The sequence below is a fragment of the Hyperolius riggenbachi genome, chromosome 7 (genome assembly GCF_040937935.1).
Source record: "Hyperolius riggenbachi isolate aHypRig1 chromosome 7, aHypRig1.pri, whole genome shotgun sequence".
NCBI lineage: Eukaryota > Metazoa > Chordata > Amphibia > Anura > Hyperoliidae > Hyperolius > Hyperolius riggenbachi.
The window spans coordinates 263169941-263196974 of record NC_090652.1 but is presented as its reverse complement, the minus strand read 5'-3'; the positions used below and the strand labels follow the sequence as shown (position 1 = coordinate 263196974).

Sequence of the window (27034 nt, the reverse complement as noted above, 5' to 3'; positions counted from 1 at the left end):
ATTGATTTTTATCAGTGGTTGCTTAGTAATGTACTTAAAAAATACATTTTTACAAATCTAGATTTTCTCCCTTATTAGGATGTGGGAAACATTAAAAGGAAGAGCAGGGAACCTTGCTTTTAGCCCAGTAATATACAGCAGGATGCAAAAGTTTGGACAACCTTGTTAATGGTCATGATTTTCCTGTATAAATCGTTGGTTGTTACGATAAAAAATGTCAGTTAAATGTATAATGTAGGAGACACACACAGTGATATTTGAGAAGTGAAATGAAGTTTATTGGATTTACAGAAAGTGTGCAATAATTGTTTAAATAAAATTAGGCAGGTGCATACATTTGGGCACTGTTGACATTTTACTGATTCCAAAACCTTTATAACGAATTATTGGAACTCAAATTGGCTTGGTAAGCTCAGTGACCCCTGACCTACATACACAGGTGAATCCTATTCTGAGGAAGAGTATTAAAGGGAGTCAATTGTATATTTCCCTACTCTTATCATTTTCTCTGAAGAGTAGCAACATGAGGGTCTCAAAACAACTCTCAAAAGACCTGAAGACAAAGATTGTTCACCATCATGGTTTAGGGGAAGGATACAGAAAGCTGTCTCAGAGATTTCAGCTGTTTCCACAGTTAGGAATATATTGAGGAAATGGAAGACCAAAGGCTCAGTTCCAGTTAAGGTTCTAAGTGGCAGACCAAGAAAAATCTTCCTATAGACAGAAGCGACAAATGGTAAGAACAGTCAGAGTCAACCCACAGACCAGCACCAAAGACCTACAACATCATCTTGCTGCAGATGGAGTCACTGTGAATCGTTCAACCATTCGGCGCAATTTACACAAGGAGATGCTGTATGTGAGAGTGATGCAGAGGAAGCCTTTTCTCCGCCCACAGCACAAACATAGCCGCTTGAGGTCTATGAAAGCACATTTGGACAAGCCAGCTTCATTTTGGAATAAGGTGCTGTGGACTGATGAAACTAAAACTGAGTTATTTGGGCATAACAAGGGGCGTTGTGCAAGGAGGAAAAACACAGCGTTCCAAGAAAAACATCTGCTACCGACAGTAAAATATGGTCGTGGTTCCATCATGCTGTGGGGCTGTGTGGCCAGTGCAGAGACTGGGAATCTTGTCTAAGTTGAAGGACACATGGATTCCACTCAGTATAAGCAGATGCTGGAGACCAATGCCCAGGAAACCGTGACAAAGCTGAAGCTGTGCCAGGGTTGGATCTTTCAACAAGACAACGACCCTAAACACTGCTCAAAATCCACTAAGGCATTCATGCAGATGAACAAGTACAACGTTCTGGAATGGCCATCTCAGTCCCCACACCTGAATATAATTGAAAATCTGTGATGTGAATTAAAGAGAGCCGTCCATGCTTGGAAGCCATCAAACCTGAAAGAACTACAGATGTTTTGTAAAGAGGAATGTTCAAAAATACCTTCAACCAGAATCCAGACTCTCATTGGAACCTACAGGAAGCCTTTAGAGTCTGTCATTTATGCAAAAGGAGGATCTACTAAATATTGATTTCATTTATTTTTTTTGGTGCCCAAATGTACGCACCTGCCTAATTTTGCTTAAACAATTATTGCACGCTTTCTGTAAACCCAATGAACTTCATTTAACTTCTCAAATATCACTGTGTGTCTTCTATATGATATACTTAACTGACATTTTTTATCGTAACAACCAATGATTTATACAGGAAAATCATGCCGATTAACAAGGTTGCCCAAACTTTCACATCCCACTGTACGAAGCACAGTGTACAATTACAGTAAGTGTAACATTAAAACAGTGGCCTCAGCATGAAACCTTGGGGAACTTTTAAAAGTTTTTCTATTACTTGACCCTACCTAAATTCTGTTGTGACCACGCCCACCCTCAAGCCATATTCCAAGCAGCACGCTGCACATATCCCTACTCTATGGTGTCTAAGTGCGCCTCAGGCTTTGTGGCACACTAATGCAACTAGGCGTAGTGCTATATAAATAGAAGAGGTGATAGGTCATCTTTCAAGAGTTCAGTGGGTGTCTAAATTACAACCCTGTTTGTTTTGTTTATATAGGAACCGCTTCTACTCACTACTTCCTGTCAGGAAGTTACTGAAGACCATCACATGGTCAGCTCCAAAGCATAACAAATGCATTTATGCAACATAGCTTCTTAAAATATTTGCAAAGCATATAAATGATCTGGTGAGGACAGTGGAGCTAAACTAGGACAATTCTGAAGAAGAATATTTGAAATACTTGCAAAGCATATAAATGGTCTGGTGAGGACAGTGGAGCTACACTAGGCCAATTTTGAAGAAGAAATAAACTGATCTTTTGTGTTCACACTTTATGAAAACTGGATGGCTCCCTTTATGACACAAATTTCTATAACCTCCTTGGCGGTATGATATTTTACGGATATTAGGGTCTGAAAGTGGTGGAATTTTTTTCTGCTTTTGGACCCTAAAATAGAAGGAAAAACAATAACCACCAAAAGAGATCCCCCAGCAGCCCCTGTACAGAACTCACCCTCCCTGGATCATAAGCTGCATTATCTTCCACCTGTCCTGGACACACACACACTCTATATCTATGGTGAGATGGCCATCTGTGGTCATGAGACAGTTGGCAAACTCACCCGAGAGACGGGGAGGCTCGGAGGCCCTTCAATCCAATAGAGAATCTGAGGTCAAACTAGAAGATTGCTGTTCACAAGCGGTGTGGATTATAGTTCATGTATATCACCTGATGTTTTTGACTATGTATGGAGACCTTAATGTTCTTTCAGAACACAATGCATGTAGACACTACATATCCTCTTACCTGCCATTCACGATGGTTGAGGTGACCCTCTCACCCGGTAGGACCACTTTGAGGTCGATGTCTCTGTCAATGTTCTCCTTCTGATCCATGTTATAGTGTACGGTGTCGGCGGACTCATAAGACGGTGAGCTGTCAGAATACCGGCCTTCTCCCGGAGGCAGGGGAGCCTTGCCTTTGGCCTTCTTCCTGGAATACAAGCCAGATAAACACTGTTCAGACTTTACCCAACGCACCTCTAGCTGCCAGCTAACTTGAATGCACAACATGTGAAGAATTTAATCTCAGAGAAAAAAAAAAAAAAATAAGAAAAAGTAAACCTGAAAAATAACTAATCAAAATAAAATTTCTTCATTATCCTATTACCCTTCCAAGACCCTTGGATTAATAACTTAAAGTGAAACTTAAAGGCGGAACTGAAATATGATGAAAGAAAAAAAAATTCACTTACCTGGGGCTTCTGCCAGCCCCCTACAGCCTTCCTGTGCCTGCGCCGTCTTTGAACAAGCCTCTGGTCCACCGCAGCGGCTCCATTTCTTGACCGCCAACTTACAAGTCAACGGCCACTGCGCCTGCGTGGCCCTGGCCGTGTGCGTCCTCATTCATGCTCCTGTCGCCAGTAGCGTTCTGCACAGGCGCAGTACAAGAAAACCCTGTACTGCTGCTGCGAATGATGCTCCCGACGAGAGGAATGCGGACAAGGATGTGCGTGGTCAGGGCCGCGCAGGCACAATGGATTGTGACTGGTGGTCAAGAAACGGAGCCGCGGCGGAAGACTGGAGAATCATTCAGAGACGGCATGGGCACAGGGAGGCTGCAGGGGGCTGGCAGAAATCCCAAGTAAAACTTTTTTTTTTAAATCATATTTCAGTTCCGCTTTAAGTGTAAATAAACTGATGAGATAAACACTTGTTTCTAACCTCCTAGTCCTACAAATGACTTTTATAATCCCAGTTTTAGGTTATGTTTAAAAGCTTAAAAAAAAAAGTTGATTTATTATGTTGTCTCGGCTCAATGAAACAGTCTATCTACTGTTACAGAGAGCTAAAATATATGAAAACCATTGACTTTTTTTTAACAATCTATCCCCTGCACTCTATCCCCCGCACTCAGAAGCCAGGAAAGCATTTTGTGGCTGTATTTCTTTATCAGTGATGGAAACTATAGTCCAACTACGACCCAACTGGAGAAAACTGTTAGTCGCATAGCTGAATATCAACTCTTTCAGCAGGGAAAGAAGGAAAGCAACACAGCATAGTTATTTGTGTTCTAGGCACTGTATGTACACATGCCTATTGCATCACGCCACATAAGGTTCCCTTTAAAATGAATGGACATTCTGTTTATTGAGAGAGTTTTAGGTCTGAGCCATAAATTGTGCCCACACTTTCCTGCCTCACTAATCTCCTCTTGTTGGCTGTCAGTAGATTGGTGCCCACTTATTCTGTCAGCAATATCACAGCACTAGGGATAGGGACAGTGGGAGCAGCTTAGTGCTGGAGGAAAGGGCAGACATGATTTAGCCCTGAGTCTCATTCTACACAGATTTAGACACAAATGTGCTTAAAGGTAGCCAGCACACCATACTATTGCTCTCTTAAGGGGCCCATACACTCAGCCGATTTTCTGGCCGACCGATCGATCCCGATCGATTGATCGTTTGCAAATCGGTTGGCCAATCGACCGATCGGTGGCCGATTTCGATGGATTTCCATCGAACTGGCAGGGTGGAAAATTTAGGTCGATCTGATGAGATTGCTTATCAGTTTGCATTGGCCTTAATGGAAATCTGATGGCAAAAAATGCCATCAGTTCGAATTTCAATAGATTTCAAACTGAAATCTATTGGAATTCTATCCTGGTAAAAAATGTTCTAAAAACGCATCAGACAGATCATCAGATGCATTTCTTATCTATCTGCTGCCAATCTGACGAGTGTATGGGCACCTTATTCTCAGTGGCAGATGGCAGCCACCTTGCCCTCTACAGAGCATTTATTGTACAAAGCAATCTAACATTTGCAGTTAGCAGTGGTGTTATTGATCCAGGATTAACTATTAGATATCCACTGTCCTTCTCTTGCCTGACCCTGGCTTTGCTATTAGTTATCTGCTGATCGCCGCTTGCATTTGCTGATTGGATATCAGCACCTCCCATTTCTGTCTGCATAATCTGCACATGGGATGATTGAGGGCTCGTTTCCACTATAGCGAATCCGCATGCGGGCACTGCATGCGGATTCGCATACTCAATGTTAGTGGATGGGGCTGTTTCCACGTGTGCGGTGGCGGCGGGAAAAATCTGCACGACAGGGTCGTCAGATTTCGCGTGCGGCAGGATGCGGGCGAATCGCCGCTAATGCATTCAATAGGGAAATCGCATGCGGCTTTGTCATGCGGATTTCCCCGCGATTTCGCATGCGATTTCGCATGAAAGGCAATGTAACTTTACACAGGCAGTGACATCTTTAAATTCGCCTGGCTCCTTGCCATGCGAAATCGCATGCGAAATCGCGGGTAAATTCGCATGGGGAAACGCAGCCGCATGCGATTTCTTCAGCGGTGGAATCCAGGCGATTCCGCACCGCTACAGTGGAAACGAGCCCTGACCTGAAAAGTGATGGAGTGGCATGGATCTACGTTCTTTTCAGGCCCCCAGTTCCATGCTTTCCATATTTATTTCCTTTTAAGCAATACCAGTTGCCTGGCAATCCTGCTGATCCTCTGCCTCTAATACTGTTAGCCATAGACCCTGAACAAGCATGCAGCAGATCAGGTGTTTCTGACATCAATGTTAGATCTGACGAGATTAACTACATGCTTGTTTCAGATGTGATTCAGACACTACTGCAGCCAAACAGATCAGCAGGGCTGCCTGGATACTGGTATTGTTTAAAGGGATACTGTAGGGGGGGTCGGGGGAAAATGAGCTGAACTTACCCGGGGCTTCTAATGGTCCCCCGCAGACATCCTGTGCCCGCGCAGCCACTCACCGATGCTCCGGGCCCCGCCTCCAGTTCACTTCTGGAATTTCTGACTTTAAAGTCAGAAAACCACTGCGCCTGCGTTACCGTGTCCTCGCTCCCGCTGATGTCACCAGGAGCGTACAGCGCAGGCACAGACCATACTGGGCCTGCGCTGTGCGCTCTTGATGACATCAGCGGGATCAAGGACACGGCAACGCAGGCGCAGTGGTTTTCTGACTTTAAAGTCAGAAATTCCAGAAGTGAACCGGAGGCGGGGCCGGAGCATTGGGGAGTGGCTGTGCAGGCACAGGATGTCTGCGGGGGACCATTAGAAGCCCCGGGTAAGTTCAACTCATTTTCCCCCGACCCCCCTACAGCATCCCTTTAAGAGAAAACAATTATGGCAGCCTCCATATCACTCTCACCTCGGGCTCACTTTAAACTTATCTGCACATGATTTTCATGTTGAAATCGGGTGCTTCACTTCACTGCACACATCCTTTACAAAACTGCCCCCTGCAAAAGGTAAGGCTAAGGTCAATGAAACTTGTGATGCAAGAATAAAATGTAATTATAGGATGTAATCATTATTCATCCTCCATGGAATGTAACAATCGCAGCCGTGTCATATGAAATTCATGTTTACTTTTGAGATTTGTACTGATTTAGTTAGAACCATTCCTACTACTCACCAAGTGTAGCCCCCCCCCCCCCCCCCCCAAACCACCCAGCAATAAAGGATGAAAAGAGCAAAACATCTCAATTCACATAATCCAACACCAGGCAATTCCTGCAGACTCCAACTAAAGTCGCATGTAACTTTCATGGGTGGCATGGCTAAAACAGGTAATAATGGTGAACAACCCGTTCAGAAGATTGGGAACCACCATAGACCACATATAAATTGTGTCTATGGCGGCGCCAGTGTATTCAGTTGTACACCCGAGTCCAGCTATTACTGAACTCCAGAGTGTGGCAGTGGTGGTGGGGCAGTAAGGGGCAAACGAAGTTTGGCTACCATGTAGCCAAACTTTAAATAAAAAAATGGCAGAGATAGCTGCCGGGGTGAATAAGTCGCAATTGGCTGTGGCACGGCGCTAGTGTTAGGCGTAGGTAGAGGGGGATGTTAGTGTTCGGTGTAGTTCATTGTGAGGTTAGTGGTAAGCATAGGAGGGAGGGGTTACTGTTAGACCCCTTGCACACTGTGCTGCCCCACATTACCCTTCCCTGCCGCAAGGTTCATACAAGTCTACGGAGACTTGCGTAGTTCACGCAATACATCGCGGAGATCCTAACGCAAAGTCTGCAGTGCATTACCACATGATCCGTGCCAACCGCACAGATTATGCAGTAATGCAAGTCAATAGGTGATGCAGCAAGCACGTGTGTCAGACAGGAGCACAGTGCAATGTGGAAAGCATGCGCCGACTGACGAGAATCCCTGCCCAGCAGGGAATACGTCACTAGCCGTGGGAAGGGGGGGGGGGGGGGGGGGCGGGGTGGGAAGGGGGGGGGAGGCGGGGTGGGAAGGGGGGGGGAGGCGGGTCTACACTCAGGTATAGCTCAGGGGTGCAACCAGCCTTAGTCGTAGGTAGGGGAGGTTAGTGTTAGGTATAAGTAAGGGAGCGTTAGGTGAATATTGGCAAGATAACCGATATTCTAACTATCAGCAATATGGTGTCCTGATGGGACATCTGTGGAGAGACTGTAAAGATCCATTCATACATGCACTGCCCATATGAAGTGATCCTACAGGTTTCTAATAGAGTGTTGGTGATGTTCAAATTCAAGTCATTCTCAGTCTGAACAGCAGAAATGCAAATGTTGCCAACATTCAGGTTTCTGCATCTGTTTCCAGCCCTTGATACTGCACTACATTCTTGTCTCATTTTAATAGAGGTGTGAAAAAAACAAACATTGAAACACAAATAACAATGAATGAAAAAACAGAAACCATAAAATGAATAACCCCCCCCAAAAAAAAAACATAGGGGCAGTTATTAATGAAGTACACTCGGTCCATAAAATGAAACAGTTCACAGCTAGAGTTAAGGTGGCCATACACTTAAAGATTTGCAGCAGATTTGACCATGAGATAGAATTCTGTCAGATGCCTGTAAAGTTGAATCTGACAGGAATCCATCTCGTGTGTCCCACACTAGGAACAGATTTCAGAATGCAATCTATTGCCGATTTTGAAAATCAATCTAAATGTATTATTGGACCATTAGATCCAATGCAACTCTACGAGCCATCGATCTGCTGCCAGCAGCAGATAGACCTAGATTTTCCACCCAGTCAAATAGACAAAAATCGATCGAAATCGGCCACAAATCGACTGAGATCGTCCAGTGTATAGCCCCTTAAAGGACATCTGAGGTGAAAATATACTGATGAGATAAACAATAGTACCTATCCTCCTTCTCCTAAAAATGACTTTTTAGTTATCCCAGTTTTATTTTATATTTAAATCTAGTGTTTAAGCTTTTACTGTTTCATTGCATCTGCTCAATGACACCCTCAATGTAGTATGCCAGAGCTAAAATCTATGAACTATTGAACCTTTTTATCTCTTTCCTGCTATCGAAGCCATTTACTGCCAGGAAAGTGTTTTATGGCTGTAATTATTTATCAGTGAGGTTTATGTTATAGTCCGACCCAGTCAGATATTGTCACCTGCATACCTGATTTTTAACTTTTTCCGGCATAGAAAGAAAAAAAGGAACACAACATAGTTATTTGTGTGCTTGGCTATATACACAGGTCAAATGTGCCCTCAGTTGTGCTTTAACAGACAAGCTAAACAGTTGCAATAAGGTTTGGATGGGTATCTTACTTTTAGATTTGGCTAGAATACTGTCTGCTGCTGTTTTTTTTTTTTTAGCTTATTTCCCTCATAGGAGCCTACATGGTTCTCTTCTTTACTACCTTTCCTTCTGTTTCACTTTTCCTTTCTTTCTACTTTTCTCTTGCTTTTTCCCTCCTGTCTTTCTGGATCATCTCGCATGGTTGAGTTGAACGAAGAAAGCCATAACTATGCAAATGCCATAAAGTTTAACGCTTACAATATGCCAAATAAAACAGAGACAGGCCTAAACCCTTCGGGGCACAAAGTCATTTGGAGTATTGAGACTGAAATTTAACTTTTTTGGCCACGATCATAAACACTACATTTGGAGTGGAGTCAACAAGACCTGATGCAAGGTCCACTATTCCGACTGTGAAAAATGGTGGTTAATCGATGATTTTTGGGGATGTGTGAGCTACAAAAGGCAGAGGACATTTGGTCAGAATTGATGGGATGGCTATATGTAAGGGGGCAATACACGGTATTAAGAACTGAGGTATGTAAACGTATGATCCAGGTCGTTTGGGTAGTTTGGGTAGTGTTTAGGAGCACTATCTGGCTCCAGATTAACCCAAACAATGGAACTAATAAATTAAAACTGATTTAGAACCGAACAAAGGCAAATTTGACCATTACTTGTAACTTAGTTGTCTCTCGTCTTCCATCCCTTTGGTGTACCAGTATATACACACACATCAGACAAAAAATGATCGAAAAGAACACTTATCGGCGAAGGCAAACTATTGTAAACGACCGGCCTATACACACACACACATGAACGACTGAGGAATTAAGGAATTGACAGATGAGGCGCAAGTGACGTAGGAGGTGTTATTAACTCACACAATCGACAGTAGTACAAACATGAATGTTTATAAATGATCAATTAAGGAAGTGACGTGATTCAAATAGTGCGTGTGCGCTTTACAAAGCAAGATGGTCATCTGTCGTTTATCTGTGGGACGACAAAATTCAACACGGCCGACTACCGATATTAGTCATTTGTTGTCGTTGATGGTCAGTCGTGTGCAATTGTTAATAATTGGTCGGGGAAAACCCCCCACTAATCAGTCATTTTACAAGGGTGCAGAGCAATTCTTTATCTAATGTGTGTACTTTACTGTACATTACTACTCAATTAAAAGGTAGGTCCAGATTCTATCCTATAGCCTCAAAGGGTAACTTTATTGAAACCTTTTATACACTGGTCCTCAATGACCTCCAAAAACTTGACTTCAACTTCCAACCCTCCACCTCCAATTTAACGAGACTGGAACAGAAAGCTCTGTATTCTATCAGAAATAATCACAACATCATTGTTAAACCGGCAGACAAGGGGGGTGGTATAGTCATTCTTAACAAAATTGATTACATTGCTGAATCCCACAGATTACTGGATAACCCCCTCCACTATACCAAGTTGACTATGGATCCTACATCTACATTCAACTCTACTCTCAAGTCTCTTATCAATCAAGCTCTGTTTGATAATATCATAACAAAAAATGAACGCAATTACATTATCAACCATCACCCCAAAACACTGTTTTTTTATTATCTCCCCAAGATTCATAAACATCTCACTAAACCACCTGGAAGACCCATCATATCTGGCATTGAATCTATGACTAGCAATCTGTCCAAATTCATTGACACACACCTACAACCGTTAGTACAGTCATTACCCTCTTATCTCAAGGATTCTCAACACCTCATATCATTGCTGAAAAACACCACGTGGAAACCCGAATACACATGGTTAACATGTGATGTTGCTTCATTGTATACCAACATACCACATTCTTTCGGCCTCAGTGCTCTAGAACACTATTTAGCTACTAATCCCGAGATGCCTGCCACACAACAGTTGTTCTTAAGAAATTGTGCGGAGTTCATCCTACAACATAATGTATTTTCCTTTGCAGACAACTTTTATCACCAAGCCACAGGGACAGCTATGGGGAGTCCGTTTGCACCGTCCTATGCCAACCTAACCATGGGATATTTAGAGACACTTAAATTTGACACTCACAACCCATTCAGCGATAATATGATCTTCTATAGAAGATATATAGACGATCTCATTTTCATCTGGAGAGGTGAACAAACAAACATTCCACAATTTGTAGACTTCCTCAACAATAACCCAGCCGGGCTCAACTTTACTGTTCAGTACCACCCCATTTCTATTGAATTTCTGGACTTGGTCTTATATGTGGAAGATGACACGATTAAAACCAAAACAAGACTGTAGATTCCAACAATTACATACATTTTAACAGTTTTCACCATCGTCCATGGACCACCAATACACCCTATTGCCAATACCGCAGAATATTTCGCAATTGTACCGACTCTTCTGTTTTCCACACTCAATCCACCACACTCACTAAGAAATTCTCAGAACGTGGTTATCCGATGAAACTCATTAAAGATGCAAAACACAAAGCCATGAGTACCGCAGCATCACGTGTATCAATAAAGGACCCCCCAAAAAATACCAACTTTCCCAGATTCATCACGGGATACAGCACTCAACACGGAGAAATCCGGTCCTTTCTACAAAATAGGTGAGATATTATTAATGCAGGACCCACATCTCAGATCCACAATACCTAAGAGTCCCCTCTTAACATTCAGAAGGGCCCCGAATCTTCGTGCTCTGGTAGCCCCCAGCAAATTCCGACCAGCTCCGTTAGCCGACACACCCAACACCACCAGTCTTACCCCTGGATCCTTCCCCTGTAATCATACCCGGTGCACAGCTTGTCAGTTTGTTAACACTACAAACAACTTCCATTCTGAAACTACCAACACTATATTCACGATCAAACAAAATATAAGCTATATGTCCCAAAATATAATATATCTCATAACATGCCCCTGTAAATTACAATATGTAGGACGTACAACACAGTTAGCAAGAGACAGAATTGGACAACACAAAAGGAATATCCTTAAACAGTACCCTTTACATAGCGTTTCGAGACACTTCAGCACTCATCACAGCGGTGATCCCCAACACCTAAGCGTCACATTTATAGACCATATACTAGCACCAAATATTTCTGAGGTCATTCGGACCAGGGAGATGTACTGGATTCAAGTATTGAGAACCCTCGCTCCAGAGGGGCTCAATGAAGTATTAGAAAAATTGTATTAGTAAATTATATTCAATCAATACGTGCCTACAGAGCTCAAATTTATAGTCCTCTCTTTTATCTTTTTAATCTTTGCCCTTTTTATGCAATTATATGTTCTAATATTGATGCACACATTCCATTGATTGATTTATTGATTTTATGTACTTACTTATACTTATCTCTTTTTCTTATCTTTATTGATTATGTCTATTGCTTGCGGAGAATTTTTGATACATAATTGTGTGAGGAGGGTTAGTATACGAATGAGCTGATGACCAAGAAGTCATATATAATCTTCCACCATGGAGTTTCTCTACTTAATTGTATAACATTATATATCAGTGTTGATGACATCCTATACCATGAGATGGCAGTAGAGCCCCATTAATTTTTGACAAAACCAGCAAATATGTAAAATACTAGAAATAATTGAACAATTAATTTAATTTCTGTTTTAGATATATGCATTAATATTGACACAAACTTCGTGGTGTGTATTGAGGTAATTTGCATGTTAATTAATACACAGGTAGTTAGCTTACACACACGGCGCAGCGCCGGTAGTACTACGCATGTGCCGTTTTTTTTTCCCCTCAACATTGCCTCCCTTGTTTGGGCAGATGCGGCGTTATATACGCATCCGCCTTGACACGTACTGCCCATAGGCGTAATGGCGTCATGCGTACGTTCTGACGCATGCGGCCACAGCCACGTCATTTCCGCCTCCGGCTCCAGCGCCCGCTCGCTCAGAGGGTTGGCGCCACTTCTCACTATAAGAAGCGTACGAGCAGTTCTCCAACCTCATAGAGGCGCTCCTGCCACAGACTGACTGACAGATGGTAAGCCACAAAGGTTTTCATTTCATTTTTTAGCACACATGCCGCCGTGCATGAAGGTCCTTTTGGTTGTATATATATATATATATATATATATATATATATATATATATATATATATATATATATATATATATATATATATATATATATATATATTAGATGATAGACACAATCACGTTGATTGAATCACTTTACAGTGACTGGAATAAGGGTTCTGGGAGCCATACATATGTTTGGTTGCACATGTGTGCATATATTTATATGTGGACTATATATGTGTACGTTATAGCTACAGTGGTTGGATGTATTAAGTATAATAATCCAAATAATATTGTGTAAACTTGAAAAGACATCGTTCATGATGATGACTGTCTCACAATATGAAAATGTCTGTGAATGCACTGAGCACTTTCTTATCAATTTTTCTTTTTTTGTGTTTTCTCCTGTTCTCCCCTTCTCCGCCCCCCCCCCTTTTTTTCTCCACCCCTTCGATTTGATTCTTTCCTTCAGTGTTCTCCTTGTTATACTGCCTGATGAAGCGGGATGTTTGCCCGTTAAACGCGTTGCATCACTATTGGAGAATTGTTTTAATAAATTGAATTATAAATTTTACGGCTATATTAGCCTGGTCATTTACATATCTGGGGGAGGTGAATCCACCCATTTCCCTCCTTTTAGACGGTTTTTAATCCATTTTATACTTGTTTGGCGCCTCTATTACTCCCGTTACTCCATATCTTAGTCCACCCTTGGTGGAGGGGTGTATCCCCATTTCTCCTTCTATAGAGAGCGACTTTTTTTAGACCTGAGTGGGGTCAGGTTATAATTCTCCCCACCAGCGTTATCAGTGGTTGCCTGCGTGGTAACCCTGACTTGTGAGTATAACTTTTATCTACTATATATTCCTAACCTTCCAAAAATACTACACCAGATTTGGCTCTCGGTTTCCCATTCTTGTCTTCCTATTTACTGCCAGGAAAGTGTTTTATGGCTGTAATTATTTATCAGTGAGGTTTATGTTATAGTCCGACCCAGTCAGATATTGTCACCTGCATACCTGATTTTTAACTTTTTTCCGGCATAGAAAGAAAAAAAGGAACACAGCATAGTTATTTGTGTGCTTGGCTATGTACACAGGTCAAATGTGCCCTCAGTTGTGCTTTAACAGACAAGCTAAACAGTTGCAATAAGGTTTGGATGGGTACCTTACTTTTAGATTTGGCTAGAATACTGTCTGCTGCTGCTGCTGTTTTTTTTTTTTTTTTTTTTTTTTTTTTTTTAGCTTATTTCCCTCATAGGAGCCTACATGGTTCTCTTCTTTACTACCTTTCCTTCTGTTTCACTTTTCCTTTCTTTCTACTTTTCTCTTGCTTTTTCCCTCCTGTCTTTCTGGATCATCTCGCATGGTTGAGTTGAACGAAGAAAGCCATAACTATGCAAATGCCATAAAGTTTAACGCTTACAATATGCCAAATAAAACAGAGACAGGCCTAAACCCTTCGGGGCACAAAGTCATTTGGAGTATTGAGACTGAAATTTAACTTTTTTGGCCACGATCATAAACACTACATTTGGAGTGGAGTCAACAAGACCTGATGCAAGGTCCACTATTCCAACTGTGAAAAATGGTGGTTAATCGATGATTTTTGGGGATGTGTGAGCTACAAAAGGCAGAGGACATTTGGTCAGAATTGATGGGATGGCTATATGTAAGGGGGCAATACACGGTATTAAGAACTGAGGTATGTAAACGTATGATCCAGGTCGTTTGGGTAGTTTGGGTAGTGTTTAGGAGCACTATCTGGCTCCAGATTAACCCAAACAATGGAACTAATAAATTAAAACTGATTTAGAACCGAACAAAGGCAAATTTGACCATTACTTGTAACTTAGTTGTCTCTCGTCTTCCATCCCTTTGGTGTACCAGTATATACACACACATCAGACAAAAAACGATCGAAAAGAACACTTATCGGCGAAGACAAACTATTGTAAACTACCGGCCTATACACACACACACATGAACGACTGAGGAATTAAGGAATTGACAGATGAGGCGCAAGTGACGTAGGAGGTGTTATTAACTCACACAATCGACAGTAGTACAAACATGAATGTTTATGAATGATCAATTAAGGAAGTGATGTTATTCAAATAGTGCGTGTGCGCTTTACAAAGCAAGATTGTCATCTGTCGTTTATCTGTGGGACGACAAAATTCAACACGGCCGACTACCGATATTAGTCATTTGTTGTCGTTGATGGTCAGTCGTGTGCAATTGTTAATAATTGGTCGGAAAAAAAAACACTAATCAGTCATTTTACAAGGGTGCAGAGCAATTCTTTATCTAATGTGTGTATGTAGCTTAATACCACACTAGTCATCCTGCAATGCAGCAAACTAATCACAAGTTCTAGCTCCAGGTCAACAATTCCTACGGTTTGGTTCGCTGACAAGATAACGTGACACTGTAAACAAACAGGAACATGCAAAATACACTCCCTAATCTTTCATCTGCTGTTTTGTAATGTGATGTAATCTATTCGTCTGTCAGTACTGCACCAAAGGTGAAAATGTCACAGCTAGGAGAAACATACAGAGGCAGAGATATAATAACAGACGCACAACTGAACAGAGCTTAGTCATAGCAACCAAACACAGGCAAATATTTCAGGCCTAGTACATGTGCTTATCTCGGAGGGGTTTATTTAGGATGGCTGGAAAACAGTGGACAACACTGGAAATAGAAGCGATGCAGCAAACTTGGGCTGAATTTTCTAGCTGGGCGGGGGAAGAAATGACCTGCAATAGCAAATTATTAACTTACTAACCTGTCAGCAGATCTCTGCAATAACACTTCAAATCCTCCCTCTAAGCACAAGGGCTTTTCTAGATCTCTGCAAGCGCTCCATGTCAGAGCTTGTTTATGTCTGTGTATAAGATCCTCAATAGCTGTCAAATAAATCACTACTACGCAGACGTTCATTGTTACACACTGCAACTCTTTTCACAAAGATTCAGTCCATGTCTTCCCGTTGCACTCTTATGCCGGGTACACACCATGCAATTTCCAGTCATATAGACAGGTCGAATAGATAATTTCCGACAGGTCCGATCTGATTTTCGAACAATTTTCTGATCACTTCTATACAAAATAGATCAGAAAAACAGCCAGAAATCAGATTGAACCTGACGGAAATCCACCCAATTTTTTTGGCGGTTCTAAAGTCTACACGTCAGACATCAGAGGGGGTCTTGAAGAGGTAAACATGTAAAAATTGCACTAGGAAAAATGGGTGCCAGTTAGCAGTAGTAGAATATTGGTAATTTATCAATATTTAGCTGTCACCATCTGTACCCCAATTCTCACTTCAACCCCCCGCTATCTATGCCTGAACCTAAACTACCCCCCCCCCCCCCCCCCCCAGCTACTTCTAACCCTTGTGGAGGTTATACCACCAGAGGTTTTAGCTGCACATGTGGGACGGTGACCGACACAATATTAGTCATGAGTCGAAGCAATTTTAGGTACCTGGAGTGGTTTGATAAACTGAGAAGTCGGATGATTTTTATCCTGACTCCACAGCCCTAAAACTGGTAAGTAGCTTACGATTCACTCACCTCTCTTCTGTAACATTGTCATACTGCCCCAGACTGGGCTTCCCCACCCTTGTGTTCCCACATTGAAAGGGCTTTTATCCTACCTGCTTCTAGTAGCCCACTAGTAATATGACAGGAGTGTCTCGAAACAGTGGTCAATGACAACATAAGCTGCTTTGGAAGTAATTCTAAAAGAACGCCAATCCAGCCAGGCTGATTAGCCGACTCACATACCACATCTATGTGGAAAAAATGTATCGCATGCCTCAGTTCTGCCTTACTATCCATCCCAATACATTGCAGGCATCCCGTACCCCGTGACAATTACAGCACCAGCAATAGAAGGAGAGTGAGGGAAAAGGCAGCCTTTGTGAAAAAAATGGAACATTCTATAAAATGTGGATTTAAAGCATATGGCTGTCTGGCAAGCTGCTCGCCCAGATGTTTAAGCTGCTCAAGCTATGCATTAGCAAGCATTTGAAAATGAAATCACTTTCTGTTTCGCTCAAATCCCGCTTACTTAAAGAGAGCAGAATGTAAACAGAGCATTGTTACAGCCGGGCCTCTGACAGTCACATGTCGCAGTGTTGTACAAACTCTGGATTATGCTGAAATAAAGGGCTTCAGTTTGCAAATTTCCTCTGGTCTAAGGGCTTCCCTTGTGTTTAGACTTTGATTTATGCTGTTACTAAGGAAGGCTGCCTGCTGAATAGACCAGTTTGTTAAAGAGAACGAGTCACAGTAAGTTTAAGCAGGAATTGGACTGCATCTTTTTTTTAAGTGAACAGTTTATAAGTTAATTTGCAGGTCTATGCTCGCTCCTTAAAGGGAACCAGAGATGAAGCACGCTTATGTATTTTACCATATATATCAGTGGGAACATTAGAGAAAACACATACCCTGCTCTCTGTTTCATTATTCACTGCACAGCTTGCTTCTTATCAGCCCTGATAAAATCCCCGACTTAGCATTCAGTCTGGCTTTGCTCAGGGATCATTATAGCTGAGTCTGTGTTCTCTGATGTCTTTTCAAGCCCAAGCCTGCCCCCTTGTGGCTCTGCTCAGGAATCATTATAGCCGAGTCATTATAGCAAAGCCAGACTGAATGCTCAGTAGGGGTTTTTATCAGGGCTGATAACAGGCAGACTGAACAGTGAAGCATGAAACAGAGAGCTGGGTAGGTGTTTTCTCTAATGTTCCCATTGATATATATGGTAAAATACATGAGGGTGCTTCGTCTCTGGTTCACTTTAAAGGACAACCATTGTGAAAAAAAATATAAAATTTTAAAAACATACAAGAAATATACATTTGTCCCAGAGTAAAATGAACTATAAATTACTTTTTTTTTCCTGTCCCTGTTACTTGCAGTAAACAGAGAATAGCCCATTTCCTCATGAGGGATTCCCAGGTATTTCTTTATTGGCAAAATAGTGTACAAAAAGTAGAGCAGCATCTTTGTATAGATCCTTACCAAGGTTCACACACTAGCAGTTCTGTATTGGGCAATGGTCCTGTGTCCATATAAGTAACAGGACCATTGCCCAATCCAGAAGCACCAATATCCGAGTACCGTGCTGCTATTGGCGCCAAAGGTGGTTCAGGTGGGCTTACAAAAAAATTTTAGTATTCGCTGTGTGACAGGCAGCATTTTGGGCCAATCAAAATGTATTAAAGCTACTTCACATCTCATGGTAGAAAAACCGAAAGGTAATTTAAAAGGAGTGCGCATAACTTAGGAGCGCATAATACACAGCACTACCATGCGTAGGCTGCGCATAGGGATTTTCAACTCACACTACTCAATTTTAGTGCTTTAGTAGCACAGTTTAAAGAGGAACTCCAGTGAAAATAATGTAATAAAAAAGTGCTTTATTTTTACAACAATTATGTATAAATGATTTTGTCAGTGTTTGCCCATTGTAAAATCTTTCCTCTCTCTGGTTTACATTCTGACATGTATCACATGGTGACATTTTTACTGCTGGCAGGTGATGTCTGTGGAAGGAGATGCTGCTTGCTTTTTTGGCAGGTGGAAACAGCTGTAAACAGCAGCTATTTCCCACAATGCAACAAGGTTCACAGACAGGAAACTGCCAGGAGTACCATGGTCCTCAGAGTTTCTAGTGGGAGGGGTTTCAGCACAATATCAGCCATAGAGAGCCCCCTGATGATCCGTTTGTGAAAAGGAATAGATTTCTCATGTAAAAGGGGGTATGAGCTACAGACTGGGATGAAGTTCAATTCTTGGTCGGAGTTTCTCTTTAATGAATCAACCCCTTTATGAGTAAAGAGAGTGCACAAATTTGGATAAGCCTGCATCAACGCAGAATTATTTGCTGCTCATTGACCATCCCTACTAGTGACACAATTACAAATCAGGCTTTATTCTTGCAGCAGACATGTTATTTTATATAAAAGATTCCTGTGTACGCATCAGATATAGTCACATGTATACCTGATTTTAAAATTACTGTGACTGCTTTACTGCAGCAGCACATAACTTGTTTTTTAATTGGTTTATTTCATGTTTGTGGACTAAGCACTGCTATTACTGTACAGTATACACACGTTATTTATGATGACTAGTATTATCTGAGAAATACTTTTTTTATTAAATTGTCTCTTTTAATTACAGTTTAAATGTATTAGAAGTCGGAGTTGATGCCTTTTTACCCAACTTCAGGTACCCAAAAATTGCTCCGACTCCACAGCCCTGACATAATGTACGTAAAACAATATTTTTTTCCTTTAAAAAAGTGCATTTCTTTTAATGAGACCGGGTGAGTATAAGCTTACATGCACACATGTTGCTCCCATCACCACCCACCAAAGCAACATGAACGGTTTTAGAGCATAAAGTTTTATTTCCCAGGCAATAAAAGCATAACCCCAACCTGCTAAACTTACAGGCCATGTGCAGATTAGAATTCAGCTATCGCACTGGCAGATTCTGCAATGAGAGCTTTATTATTATAGCCATATACGGCATCTGGAAAATCATTTCTGCTGCTGAAGAGAGGACTGGGCACAGTCAGCTTATAAGAGCTAATAGACAGGCTGATGTGCCTAACAAACACAGAACACAAAGTAGTGAATTTCTTCAGAAGCTATATATGGAATCATGAGTTTGGGTCCACTTTAAAGCAGGATTGTCAGCCATAAAATCAAATTCCATTTACCCACTGCTCTGTGTTTATTATGAATTCTACATCCTGAGCCTGCACTGCAAGCATTCCAATATACTGTAATCCCCAATGTTTCTGCTGTAATTAATCTCATCTCAGTCAGCCCGGCTCTATTCTAGTACACTGCCGAGCAGAGAGAAGCTTGTTTTCTCCTATCCCACATTCCTGCTCCTCACTGATTGGCTGAGGGCAGTTCAGTGTGACACAGGGCTGAGAAGGAAAAATTGCACCTCACCCCTGTGCAGAAGCTGCTGAAATACGATCTATGCTGTGTTCACATGCGTTTACAAAGCAAGCTAGATATGACAGTGCAGTTTTAGTACAGTACAGAGCTCAGGTGCTAGGAGGGCTGGCAATGCATATACCATTTCAGGCATGAAAAAAAAAAAAAGAGTAAGGGAGGAAATAACATCAAGATTGGCTTTAGTCAAAGGCAGTAAAGATGGAAAATGCCTGGAACAGATTTCTCTTTATTTACTATATAAAATTCACTGAAATCAAAATGTGAACAGTACAATACGTACGTTATGTAAGTGGAACAAGGTGTGTGTGTGTGTGTGTGTGTGTGTGTGTGTGTGTGTGTGTGTGTGTGTGTGTGTGTGTGTGTGTGTGTGTGTGTGTGTGTGTGTGTGTGTGTGTGTGTGTGTGTTTTTCCTCGGATGGTATGGCTGTCCCTGTTGCCTTAAAATTGAACATTTATATTTAGCACAGACACACTTTTACACAGAAAAGATAATTCTTCATTTAAAGTGAACCAGAGACGAAGCACCCTCATGTATTTTACCATATACATCAGTGGGAACATTAGAGAAAACACCTATCATGCTTTCTGTTTCATTCTGCACTGCACAGCTTGTTTCTAACAGACCTGATAAAATCCCAGACTGAGCAATCAGTCTGGCTTCGCTGTAACGACTCAGCTATAATGATTCCTGAGCAGAGCCAGCAGGGGGCAGGCTTGGACTTGAAGACATGAAAGAACACAGATTGAGCTATAAATATTCCTGAGCAGAGCCAGACTGAATGCTCAGTCGGGGATTTTATCAGAGCTGATTAGAAGTAGGCTGTGCAGTACAGAATGAAACAGAAAGCAGGATAGGTCTTTTATAATGTTCCCACTGATATATATGGTAAAATACATGAGGGTGCTTCGTCTCTGGTTCCCTTTAACCAACATTCAGATAATTATTAACGGTTTGGAAAGGATTAAATGATATTCAATCTCATCCGCTGGGAAATCTTGCAACAGTAATTTGGCATAGGAAAAAAAAAAGGATCAGTGTAATCGCATGAGCATCACCCTCTGACTTCCTGCCGTTTAGACTATCACATGTAAACGCATGATTGCATTAAAAGTGCTCTCTGGGCTGGAAGCCTGGTAACTCATTCAGTACCGCTCATCTGTCAGTATCCCTTCCTACGGCAACCACAGACAACATGACGTCAGGCGCCCACAATCCAGACAAGAACAAAAATAACTCTTTCTAAACATCACCCTTGCCGACATCACAAAACACAACTTCAAGAGGCTAATGGGGCATTAGGGTGAGGTCGGGGCGGCCTCTTGGTGACAAGTTAAGGGACATTGGTCAGGAATGCCATTTTTTCTTCCTCTTTAACTGATTGTTTCTAATGAACAACAGAGGGAAATGTCAACTAAACTTGAAAGGAAGTTTTTCCTCCTGAGATGGGGCTGGCCTCAGCCAAACTCTAAAAGCCGGAGCAGACTGACTCAAACACAACACCCACATTATTTTAGGAAACTTTTGTTTAGAAATTTACAAATGGGCGTCTCCTGAAACACTCCTGTTATTTGAAGATATTTTTAGCTCTGAACTTCTGTAAAAAAAATCCGTAATAATGACATTCACAGAACAGGATTTCAAAGGGTGCAAAGTTCACTTCATATTTTTTTTTTTTTTTAGTTCTCAGAGCAGACAAGATGATAAATTCTTCTGATTGTGCAAAAGGCCAGACAAATAACCAAGCAAAACAGAAAGCCAAATCTTTACTTTACAGCAGGGCTGTGGAGTTGGAGGTATTTTGGGTACTGGTGGTTTCATAAACTGAGGAGTTGGATGCGTGTGGTTTTTGTACCAACTCCACAGCCCTGGTAAGTATTAGACTAAGGAGTCGGAGAAAATGTGGATACCCGGAGTCAGAGGTTTCATAAACTGAGGAGTCGGGTGATTTTTGTACAGACTTTACAGCACCAGCATATTCGTCCACCATGGTATCAAATAAGGGGCACATTGTATTCTGGCACAACGATTTTAAAGAAACGATACAGTGGATGAAGGAGAGCCCCTAGTGGGCCCCAGTGTGGTTGCAATTTCTGCATCCCCTATTGCTACCCCAATGTGTAGCGCATTCAAGACCTACTCCCTCACTAACTTCTGGTGCTAGGTAACATTACTTAAAGAGGAACTCCAGTGAAAATAAAGTAATTAAAAAAAAGTGCTTCATTTTTACAATAATTATGTATAAATGATTTAGTCAGTGTTTGCCCATTGTAAAATATTTTAAATCCCTGATTTACATTCTGACATTTATTACATGGTGACATTTTTACTGGCAGGTGATGTAGCTGCTGCATGCTTTTTTGGCAGTTGGAAACAGTTGTAAACAGCTATTTCCCACAATGCAGCAAGGTTCACAGACAGGAAACTGCCAGGATTACATACTCAGAATTTCTTTGTGGGAGGGGTTTCACCACAATATCAGCCATACAGCGCCCCCTGATGGTCTGTTTGTGAAAAGGAATAAATTTCTATTCTAAAAGGGGGTATCAGCTACTGATTGGTATAACGTTCAATTCTTAGTCTGAGTTTCTCTTTAAAGAGAACCTGTACTGAGTAAAATTATTTAAAATAAACACATGAGGTAACTTCAAATGAACATTAAAGAGTTACCTTGCCATCAGTTCCTCTCAGCTCACCATTTGCTGCTGACAATGATCCCTTCCAGTTCTGAAAACATTTTGTCAGAACTGAAATATATCAGTTGCTGTCAGTTATATATCAGTTGCTGTCAGTTACAGCTGAGTGGACAACTGATGTGCACGGTAATGTCTATGTTTCCCTAACTTGCCTAATCTCCATGCTCCATCCAGTGACTGACTAAGCATTACCTGGTACTCATACCGTGGAGGGTGATCTGGTTTTCTTGTATTCCTGTATTGTCATATTGCTGTATGTCACCCCTAAATATTGTCTGTAACCTAAATTAATGTCCAGCGCTGCGTAATATGTTGGCGCTTTATAAATACAATAAATAAATAATAAATAATAATAAATATGGCTCAAGTGGGCGATGTTACAGTTTAACAGTGTGCTGACCAGAAAGCGGTTATGGGGTAATGGCTATTTTCAAAATGGAGGACAGAGAATTTCGTCGATCAACAGGATGCAGGCGAGGAGAAAGAGATTGATGAGTAGACTACACGGGAGGCAAGTATGACCTGTGTATGTTTATTTTGACTTTTCATTTTCAGTTCAGGTTTTCTTTAAGCTTTACTCAACTGACTCTTGATCAGGTTGCCGGAATACTGCATGTCTGTTGGTATGCTTAGCTTTAGATGCTTTGAGTTGTGAGTGGCCTTCCCATGTGCCTTTTTAATTGATTTTTATCTCTTATGGATTATTTAATACATTTTTATACATTCTGCATAGATTTGAGTTGCCTATAGTTTTTGTCACCAGTTTACTTTTCTGGTACGTATGTCCTGCCATTTACATTTCCCACTGCCACAAAACTATGTATTATGTTTTTTGGACTATAAGACTCACTTTTTCTCCCCCAAAAGTGTGGGGGAAAAAATCACTGCGTCTTATAGACCAAATGCAGGGAGTTCCTGGCTTGTGAATGCCTGCCAATACGAACCTCCAACCCACCGCAATGTCGGAGACTCCCTGTACAGTGCCCATGCAGAGGAGGACACACAGGGACAAACTGAGAACACAGGGGGACACAAAGGGGCATAGGAGGACAGACATGTGGGGACACAGGAGGACTGAGGAGGACACAGGGAGACACAAGAGGTACAAGGGGGCAGGAGGCATTCCCCTTCGCCATGGATGCACCAGGTTTAGTATTTATTTTTTCGCCCTGGTGTTGTCCTCTAAACCTAGTTGCGTCTTATAGTCAGGAATGTCTTATTGTTCGAAAAATACAGTGTATGCTAGGTAAAATTGTTATTATTCATCCGCTATAAAAATGCCAAAATGACAACAGAAGCAATGATGATGATGATACTAATAATAATAAAAAATGTATTCTGGATTTGTATATCTGTATCCCCACTGGGGTACTTCTCCCTCACTTCCTGTCCCTGGGACCTCCATGACTCCAGTATAAACCCTGGTGGTCCAAGACACAGGAAATTAAAGCAATGAAAAAAAAAGATCATTAAAGGGTCTAAAACGACCATCTGAATGATTGTGATCAGTCGATTTAATATAATGTGGTCCCGATTTCCACGCTCTCTAATTAAATTGCAGTTACTGTTCTCGGTGTGATTTTTAAAAAAAGATGTGATGCCTAAAGGCTCCCATACATCAGTCAAAGTACGGGCAGATCGAACATGAGACAGATCTCTCTCTGATCGAATCTGATCAGAGGGGGATCTGTAGCCTGCCAATACACTGCAGACCGATTTCCCACCCGTGCTCCCTAAAATCTCGCCTGTCTGCCGGCGTGGTTCCTGGCCTACTCTACAAATCACCACCACGTCTGCCTTTACCACAAGCTCCTGTTCTATGTAGCAGCAGGTGCATGTGTGACATTACACACTCACATGGTTGTCGAAGGCCATTACTGTCGCACACCCGGCTTAGCACTTGTGACCAAAATTTTCCAGCACTTCTGATCAATCCTTTCGACTAAATTTGGCCCGAAATTGATTGAGACATTGATTGCGCAAACATGTTGCGACACAGATTTTCCTCCGATTCGATAAAATTAAGGTAATGGAGAGGCGGCAAACCTATGGAGTCAAATCTAAATGCAGCCACACATTTTCTCCTGCCTCAAACGATGATACGCGCAGGGTCTTTCAGCTTCATGCAATTACTGAACCTGTCCAATGAGCACGCAACTTCAGCGATCCATGTCAACGAGGCCTTACTTATTTTACCAAAGCGGCCATGTTAGCAGCAAGCTTTTACACACCCATCTAACCATTTCTAAGAGGAACACTGTGAAATGGTCATATTGTGTGTGCATAAGACCATGTTCACATCGTGCAATCGCTGACGCCAGTGTTTTGCATTTTTGTAGGCAATTTTTTTAGCGCCTCCCGACGATTACCTGCGAATTAGTGATTTTAATAAAGCGCTTTTTTAAGAGTTTTTGCAGACCGATTCGTTTTTTCACTTCCTGGCGTCAGTCAGGAAGTGAACTCTTTGACCCGGAAAAGAATAAATACAATGTATTTATTCTAAAAAGCACTTGGGAAATCGCTATACAAAGCACTTTTTCAAGCGCTTTGCAATTTCCCTATACCTTCCATTGTAGGCAAATCACCCCAAAAATGGTACAGGCAGTGCTTTGGTGAGCGGATCGGAATTGTACCACTCATATGTGAACTCTTTCATAGGGAATCATTGCACAAGTGCTTTTGGGGGTGATTTTGAACATCGCCAGCGCTTAAGAAACCCCGAAAGCGCCCTAGGTGTGAACAAGCGTAGAATGTTAACACTTTTTGCTACGATGGTCCTTTAAAAAAAAAATAAAGTGTACTGTAGGGGGGTAGGGGGAAAAAAAGAGTTGAAGTTACCTGGGGCTTCTAATGGTCCCCTGCAGACGTCCTGTGCCCACGCAGCCACTCACCGATGCTCCATTCCCCGCGTCCCGTTCACTTCTGGAATTTCCAACTTTAAAGTCGGAAAACCACTGCGCTTGCACATCCGCGCCCCCGCTCCCACTGACGTCACCAGGAGTGTATTGCGCAGGCCCAGTACAGTTTGCGCCAGCGCAATACGCTCCTGGTGACATCAGCGGGAGCGAGGACACGGCTGTACTGGCGCCAGAAGTGAATTGGAGGTGGGGACCGGAGCATCGGTGAGTGGCTGCGTGGGCATAGGATGACTGGAAGCCCCAGGTAAGTTCAACTTTTTCCCCCTACAGTAGTCCTTTAAGAAAAATATAGCTGCAGATCCAGCACACACTGCGGCTAGAATTTATTTAGAGTTGTATAACGCTATTAGTAGGTTTAGAAATGTCTAGAAAAAAAAAAGGAATTGTAGAAAACTCAATGTATGCAAAATTATAAACACCTATACATTATTATTATTACTAGTTGACCTAAGCCCATTTAAAAATGGGCTCTAGGTCTCTGTGACACCGCCACATGTTAGTGCGCATGCACGCCGCTTGCAACCATCCGCCACGCACGCGCGCGCACACCCATCTGCAGCGCACATGCCCGCCCAGCTCCCTGGCTCAGTCCCAACGCTGTCCGTGCTGCACATGCGTAGTAGCGCAAATGCACGAACACACAGACAAAGGGAGAGTAATTAATTAACCCAAAGGGAAAATGCAGATTCCCGACGATATAATGCTCCCAGGTGCTTCATACCGCAACGCATCGAAAAGCAGCGTCGGGTGTGAAAGGTAAAATTAAAGTCTATGGACTTTAATTTTACCCTGGTTAAACGCAAAGTTTCGACTTTGCGTTGAAACGCCGAAAAAGGTCTCTAGTGTGAAAGAGCTACATACACACGCTGTGGTGCATTGCGTCTGACAATATAATCAACAACCTTGATATAATTATATTGTACTTTACATTGGTGCGTTAGCACTGCGGTGGGATGGAAACTATTGGAAAAATGCAAGGCATGCTGTGCGGTACTGGATAAAATTGCGTTTACAGTTGTGGTGAAGCATACAAGTCCCGCGCCTCCACGTGACCATACAAGTCCCGCGCCTCCACGTGACCATACAAGTCCCGCGCCTCCACGTGACCATACAAGTCACGCGCCTCCACGTGACCATACAAGTCACGCGCCTCCACGTGACCATACAAGTCACGCGCCTCCACGTGACCATACAAGTCACGCGCCTCCACGTGACCATACAAGTCACGCGCCTCCACGTGACCATACAAGTCACGCGCCTCCACGTGACCATACAAGTCACGCGCCTCCACGTGACCATACAAGTCACGCGCCTCCACGTGACCATACAAGTCACGCGCCTCCACGTGACCATACAAGTCACGCGCCTCCACGTGACCATACAAGTCACGCGCCTCCACGTGACCATACAAGTCACGCGCCTCCACGTGACCATACAAGTCACGCGCCTCCACGTGACCATACAAGTCACGCGCCTCCACGTGACCATACAAGTCACGCGCCTCCACGTGACCATACAAGTCACGCGCCTCCACGTGACCATACAAGTCACGCGCCTCCACGTGACCATACAAGTCACGCGCCTCCACGTGACCATACAAGTCACGCGCCTCCACGTGACCATACAAGTCACGCGCCTCCACGTGACCATACAAGTCACGCGCCTCCACGTGACCATACAAGTCACGCGACTCCACGTGACCATACAAGTCACGCGCCTCCACGTGACCATACAAGTCACGCGCCTCCACGTGACCATACAAGTCAC

General features: G+C 42.5%; 1 protein-coding gene across 6 annotated transcripts in view; it reads right to left on the bottom strand.

Moving 5' to 3' along the window:
- The window catches only part of COBLL1 (cordon-bleu WH2 repeat protein like 1), a 194583-nt gene that overhangs the window by 55155 nt on the left and 112394 nt on the right, over positions 1–27034 (bottom strand). For 5 of the 6 annotated variants that reach the window (XM_068245619.1, XM_068245622.1, XM_068245620.1 and 2 more), the window contains one exon: positions 2833–3018. In XM_068245619.1, the coding sequence (XP_068101720.1) occupies positions 2833–3018 (186 nt within the window). Of the gene's footprint in view, positions 1–2832; positions 3019–22323; positions 22409–27034 lie in introns of those variants that run through there. The other variant, XM_068245625.1, reaches the window with a different exon arrangement.